The 7,442-nt window shown below is 36.4% G+C and overlaps 1 protein-coding gene across 1 annotated transcript; it reads left to right on the top strand.

Annotated features, from left to right (window-relative positions):
* The first annotated feature begins 6,519 nt into the window (after positions 1-6,519).
* LOC131629713 (uncharacterized) lies at positions 6,520-7,237 on the top strand. The gene has a single exon (XM_058900494.1). The coding sequence runs from the start codon at positions 6,686-6,688 to the stop codon at positions 6,890-6,892; it is 207 nt and encodes a 68-aa protein (XP_058756477.1). The 5' UTR covers positions 6,520-6,685; the 3' UTR covers positions 6,893-7,237.
* Positions 7,238-7,442: the final 205 nt, after the last annotated feature.

The raw sequence follows: 7,442 nt of genomic DNA, 5'->3' as shown, positions 1-7,442 counted from the left end.
CATGGATGAAAAGAAGAATAAAGGTATAGCCTTTGTATCCAACACTCAGGAGGATAGAAATCATGATGATAAAGAGGAAAACATGTCAGAAGATATTGCTCTATCTGGATAGAAAGTGGAGTACAAATGTCCAAGACAAGAGGTCCAACATTGGTCCCTAGAACAAAGGCAGTGGTGAAGACGAATCCAATGGTGGAAATGGTACTAAGTGCTACGAATGTGAAAGCTATGAACACATTAGAGAAGAATGCCTACTTTTCTAAGGAGACTAAAAAGGGATTAAACATCATCTGATCTAATTATGAGAGTGAAGGTGAGGGATAAACTGCCAACAATGTGATTTTTGCAAGTGTATCTAGTATTGAAGACATGTTTGAAGAAGATTTTGCTACATCCTTCAAGATCTTACCTTCCAAGAAGAAATAATCATGCTTGAGAGTAGCTAAATAGAAGGAAACCATTGATTTTCTTCAAAAGAAAACAAATGAGCTTGGATTAACCATCATTGATGTAAAGGAGGTTTATTCACTATAATAAAAAATAGATAATTTGACACAGTTGGAAAACAATTTGAAGACTAGCTCAAATTCTATTAATGGGATGAGCAAGAAAGAGATGAATATTTCCCCGGAGAAAGGTGTTATACCCAAGAAGAAGGATAAGGTTCTGAAGTCAGACCACATGTCTCAGTATCGTGCTTAACATGTGTCAACTCTTCAGAAGATTATCAAGAAATAGCCACTAATATGTCATCACTATGGTAAATATGGATATAGAAGGCCTTATTTTTCCGCTTCGCTAAACCTGAAGATCAGATGATGCAAGGAAGCAAAAGCTAAAAAAAAGTGGAAATTCAATGCTAGTTATTTATCTTATACAGATCACAGAGGCTCCCCCAAGTAAATATTGGTATTTTTCCAAGAAAATGGCTAGGGAGAAGACATAGCATGGAAATAGATCAAAAGAAAGAACCAAAGGCTTAAGAAAAGGGGTAGCCCTGATCAGGAAGAGGTTTAAATAGGAAAGGACTTAAATAGAATTGTGAACCAAAAGAGGAATTTGAACTTCAACAACTCCAAGGGTGGTGTTATCGATAAAGGAAAATTAGCTCTTATGAAGAAGGCCATGTCTGCAGACCTCGATATTGATAAAACTAATGTGGAGAGTCAAACCAAGATGTTAGAAAAGATGTTCCAACATATGTCTCAAGAGTCTGAATCATTTATTGAGAATGATTTTAGACTTAAACAATGAGGTATCACTATAGGGAAGGCTGATGGTCAGGCTAGAGGTCCTCCCAACTTTGAACAACCTATTTTGATTAAGAAGAAAAAGCGAAAGAAAAATGGAATGGCTTCTCATACATCTAGAATTGTGATTAACCAAAAGCATGATAGGATGACTGGTGAAGTGGAAGCTGGTGTGTTGAAGTCCATCTATAAGTTTCATGTTTCAGATGATTCTCTCAACATAAATCGGAGCTAGATACTGAAGGACGTAGAAGTTTTGTTCCAATCTGGTTTGAGTCTATAAGATGTTATTATGATGAAGATTCACAGGGAACAAACTCAAGAAATCCTGATGGTCATAATAATGTAGCAAACGCAAGGTACGACATGTTGACACAACCTCAAGTTCATAAGACGGATATATCTCATGTTCATGAAGATACCGAGGATGATATTGGTTTAGCTCATTATGGTGTTGTTAACAATCATGATCACACCTTAGAATACTCTAGGTGAAGGTGTAAATGAGATCAATTGTACTAAAAATGTTAAGGAGTGTAGATTGATTTCAAATTATGAAAATGTTGATTTCATTGGGCTGATGAAAGAGAAAAATGTCTCTCTCAATAAGGACTTGAACATAGAAACTGAAGACTTTCCTTGTGCCAACAAAATGAAAAGAACTCATGATAAGGATCATGTAGTGAAGGTGAATTACAACATTAATAAAGGTATATGTACTCATGAGGAATCTATATTTGTGAACAACGACGTTCATACTGGGTTTGTTCAAAGTATTTAATCGAAAAATTAGCAAGTGTACTAATTTTTACCGATGTAGTAATAAAAATGGAGATTCCCCAAGTATCGGTCTCGAGGACTGCTGTGGTAATATAAGTTATGACAAGAATTCAATTGAAATAAAATCACATGGGATTGGTTTGGTTGGTTGATTTAAGATGACAATAATTAAAATAAGCAATATTTAAAACTGGACTTTGTAAAAAGTAAGAGGAAACATGGTAAGGTAGATGTATGAACCGCCTTGTAATTCATGTAACTGCTATTTCATGAAAGATCCGTTAATATGATTAAGTATCGATTCTCAATAGTTATTTTCCCTAATTCCTTAGCGGAAAATCATTTGATACTCAAATTAGATTTTAATTCCTTAACAACTCACTATTGTATCAAGAACCGTAAGCACATAAACAAGAATAGACGATCATTATTGTTAAAACCTTATTCCTAAGCGATTTACCGATAGTATTATTATTCAAAATGCGTTAAAGTGGTTTGTCCGACCTAACCTTAACCATATATCAAAAATTTATTTTCCAATAGAAAGAAGCATTAGACACTTTGAATATAAACTTAAATCATACAATCTTCAAATTCATAAAGCAACGATAATTCGATTTATTACATAATAGCGATTCAGGGACATCCCCCTAACATAAAGAAGTTTAGCTACTCATAGTGTTTAAGAAAACTACAAAGATAGATGTAAACATTACAGGAAATTCTGGATTTTTGTGATCTCCAATTGCTAGTGCTCTTGAAGATCTTCTTCCCAAAACCCTTGCTAGCTCTCCTTCCTCGTGTAATTTTCTCTTCCCAATGATCCAAGATGCCTCAATCCTTATCATAATTAGGTTTTAGTATTATCAGCTCACAACACAGACATGCGAAAGGTCTAAATTACCCATAATGAGCTCAAGCCTTTCAAAAATAAAAAAATCAGGTTTCGTCTTACGCCTGCCAACGTGGGTCGTGTCAGGGGACACTGGCACCCGTGTTGGCCCTCTGCCTTGGCCATACATCAAAATTTCCCCCAGGCTTTCTGACACGGGTCGTGTCAGGTGACACGGGCACCCGTGTCAGCCCACTGAGTTCCCCTTATTTGCTTTTTCAACCAGCCTTTCTGATACGGGCCGTGTCAGATGTCACGGGTGCCCGTGTCAGCCCACTGCAAGTGACATTTCTTCACTTCTAACTACGACGGACTTTTCTTCGGCTCAACATTCCTTCCTTGGATTTTATTGCATGTGCATGAAACATTAATGCTACCAAACCAAGCATCAAAGCACCTTACATGACATGAATTTTCAACAACAAATCAAAACACACAACTTCAATCAAAACATTTAAAATAACATACGAAAACGATAAAAGATGGAACATTGTGTTACCGAAATGATACGCTTTTTGCCAAATGATCGATAAAAACACAGTACAAATGATGACCGATCAGTATTAAAGATACTATTGAAGATGTTGATCCCTACATACATATGCTGAAGAGAAATGAGTTAGAGTGGATAGCTATTGAAAGAGAGACTTCAAAAGAAGCTCTCACAATTTAAGAAAATGACTAATTGCTGGAAGATATCAATTGTGTCAGTATGGATTTCAACAACTTGAAGAGTGATCATATGGAAGACATTCAAGGAAAAGACACAGTCAAAGAGAGAAACCATTCTCCCCACCATCTAAGGAGACCAAGTCATCCCATGAACACATTCCTTGGTCACGAAGCTAAGGTAAACCTCCCACGAACTTTACTTCTCCCCCAATGGGAGATTGAAGTTCTTTGTGAAATGGTCATTTGGATTGGCTGCATTTTGCAAAACAACAACATGAAAAAAGTGTTCAAAATGTTCAAGATTGATCTAGCTTGATAAAGTTGTGTGAAGGTACAGAAGAAACACATGCTGGACACAATATCCCAGCATGTTGCTCGACATCTGAGTTTGGCGCATTAGACCTTTACTGATGCATTTAGGAAGAATCTTTGATCAAATATTGGATTAGATATTTTTGTTATTAAGATGACAATATGATTATATGATTTGTTGGATAGCTGTGGAGATTAACTTCCGATATAAAGATATTTAAATTTGAATTTGTAATAAACCAAATCATATCTTCTTGTTGGCAATCAAATATCCAACTGAATCTATAATATCCAACTGAATCTGCAATATTTCTAAACCAAATCAAATCGCAAATCCCTAGAGAAAAGCCCATAAGATTATTTCTATATAAGGAGGAGAAAACAAGCTTTGGAATTCAAGTATTCAAGAACACAATTTAAGATCTTTAGCATCTATATGTACTGGGTAGAATTCTTATGTTATTGAATATGCTGGACTTCATAACAAATATCTTTGTCGCCTCTTAAGGAAATACACATCGATGGAATTCCACGCAAAGATCCTTGTAGTCCCTCGAGGCAATTACATTTGCTGGACTTCCTTCAAAAATCCTAGTTATCACTCGAGGCAATTACATTTGCTAGACTTCCACGCAAAGATCCTTGCCGACCCTCAAGGCAATTACATTTGTTGGACTTCCATGCGAAGATCCTTGTTGCCTCTTAAGGGAATCCACAGAGATGGACTTCCACGGGAAGATCCTTTCTACCCCTTAAGGTATTGATATTTACTGGGTATCCATGCAAAGATCTTTGCCGCCCCTCGAGGCGATTTTATTTGCTAGACTTCCATGCGAAGATCCTTGTCGCCCCTCGATGCAATTACATTTACAGGGCTCCCACGAGAAGATCATTGTCGCCTCCTAAGCCAAAATACTAGAACACTAAACCTTCATTGGAGGATCCTTGCCGGCCTCCTGGGATATACTAAGTTTACCAAGACATACACACCTAAGAGGCACGACCTATATCAAGCCTCAGAGACTTCATTTACAGTCTTGCTAGAGAGATCGATGGAAGTCCCGCCAAAGAGGGTCAATGTCTTACCCGAGGGACTTAAAGTCTCATTGGCCAAGCTACATGTTACTCCGCTTGAGGGACTTAGAGTTTCCTCAAGATGGAGTAAGAAATACAAATCTCGACCAAGAGGCGCGACATAAATCTTTCCTTAAAGACTTGGTTTTAAGTCTTGTCTGAGGGCTCGATAGAAGTCCCGCCAAAAAGGGTTTATGCCTTGCCTGAGGGAGTTAGAGTCTTATCGGCCAAGCAACATATTACTCCGCCTAGGGGACTTGGAGTTTCCTCGGACGAGACCAAGAAATATGAATCTTGCCAAAGAGCCGCGACCATAGTCTTTCCTTAGAGACTTAGTTTTAAGTCTTGTCTGAGGGCTCAATGGAAGTCCCGACCAAGAGGATCAATGCCTCGTCTAAGGAACTTACAGTTTCATCGGCCAGGCTACATATTACTCTGCTTGAGGGGCTTAGACTTTTCTTGGGCGGGACTAAGGAATATGAATCTTACCCAAGAGGTGTGATTAGAGTCTTTCCTTATAGACTTGGTTTTAAGTCTTGTCTGATGGCTCAATGGATGTCCCACCCAAGATGGCCAATGCCTCTCCTAGGAGACTTAGAGTCTCATTAGCCAGATTACATATTACTCTGCCTGAGGGGCTTAGAGTTTCCTCGACGAGACCAAGAAATATGAATCTCGCCCAAGAGGTGTTACAAAAGTTTTGCCTTAAGGACTTGGTTTTAATTATTCTTTGAGAGCACGATGGAAGTCTCGCCCAAAAGGGTCAATGCCTCGTATGAAGGACTTAGAGTCTCATAAGTCAGGCTACTTATTATCACGCCTAAGGGACTTAGACTTTTCTCTGTTGGGACCAATAAATATAAATCTCGCCCAAGATGCGCAAATGGAGTCATGCCTTACAGACTTGGTTTTAAGTCTTTTGTGAGGGCTTAATGGAAGTCCCGCCCAAGAGGGTCAATGCCTCACCTAAGGGACTTAGAGTCTCATCGACCAGACTACATATTACTCTGCTTTAGGGACTTAGAATTTCCTCCGACAAGACCAAGAAATATGAATCTCACCCAAGAGACGCAACTAGAGTCTTGCCCTAGAGACTTGATTTTAAGTCTTGTTTGAGGGCTCGATGGAAATCTCGCCCAATAGAATCAATGACTCGCCTGAAATTATTATTTTATTAATTATTATAAAAAAAATTATTCGAATAAAACCCGTGCAACACAAGATTATTTACCTAGTATATGTAACTTCTAATCACTTATTTAAAAGGTTTAATACATTATATATTTACCAATTACAATTGTATTCATAGCAAATATTTTTCTTTTACTTATATTTCTCATTTATTTATATAAAAAACAAAGTCACACCTCTTTTTAATTACAACATACATCAGATCTTAACAACTATCATTGTAACTGAAGTGGGCATCCATTGATCATCATAACACTTGTCACTCATCCACCATTTACCTTTGAAACTCTGAAACGTGTGGTTCATCTATTTAAAGATAGTGTGTATTTTCAACCAACCATAAATTTGATTAAATTTCTCCACCGCAATATAAATTTTCACACTATGCAAAGAATAACAAACCCCTCAACACATCTATTAATTATCCTAAGCTGTCAGTACCACAATTCAGAGACAGAATCTATATAAATTAGAACTTGTGGTCACAATATTTTTCTTATCTTGAGATACACACATGACTTGTTTCTGCTTCCTAGTTGATCAGAGAATAATTGTTCGACGGAGCAAGCCGGTGGCAGGAACCTGTTCTCGGTGTTGCAAAGGTGCAAGTGTGGCTGATATGATTACACAAACAAGATTTTGCTATGTTCCTTTCTACTGTAGTTCTTGGAAAGCTATTGTATGTACTTTTTGTGGAGCTATTCTCAAATCTTACAGATAAACAAACAACATCACCAAATTATTACCTAATACTGTATTTATTAAAACTTGTATACACTATACTACTATAGTAGATTTCTTCTGTATTAAGAGATTTGACATGAATTTCATGTAGTGACTTCTTGTTTTAAATCAAGCAACACAACAAAATATACAAAAAATTATGCAATGAAGTATTTTGAAAATTGAGAAACACTTGTTTTTCCATTTCAATACGCAACGACATATCATAGAAGCTACGGCCCCATAGTCTTTTCAATGATTTTATCAGTGTTATGCTTATATAGGATAAAAATACCGATGGAAAGAAGAGGCTGCAATTGTATCTCACATGTATATAGGATATAAAAACGATATCAGATAATGATATATATATATATATATATATATATATATATATATATATATATATATATATATATATATATATATATATATATATTAAAAAAATCAAAGTACTAATACTATACAGAAAAAGAATAATCAAAGTAGTATTTAGAAAAATAAAAATGAAAAAGTGAAATACTACTTATTTCAAAACTATTTTATTT

This window comes from Vicia villosa, unplaced genomic scaffold (genome assembly GCF_029867415.1).
Source record: "Vicia villosa cultivar HV-30 ecotype Madison, WI unplaced genomic scaffold, Vvil1.0 ctg.000600F_1_1, whole genome shotgun sequence".
In the NCBI taxonomy this organism is placed as follows: Eukaryota; Viridiplantae; Streptophyta; class Magnoliopsida; order Fabales; family Fabaceae; genus Vicia; species Vicia villosa.
Note: the sequence above shows the minus strand (reverse complement) of the source record. Positions and strands in the feature narration are given on the sequence as shown.

Coding starts and splice junctions, on each gene's coding strand:
- LOC131629713 (XM_058900494.1), top strand. CDS start 6,686: ATGACTTGTTTCTGCTTCCTAGTTGATCAGAGAATAATTGTTCGACGG.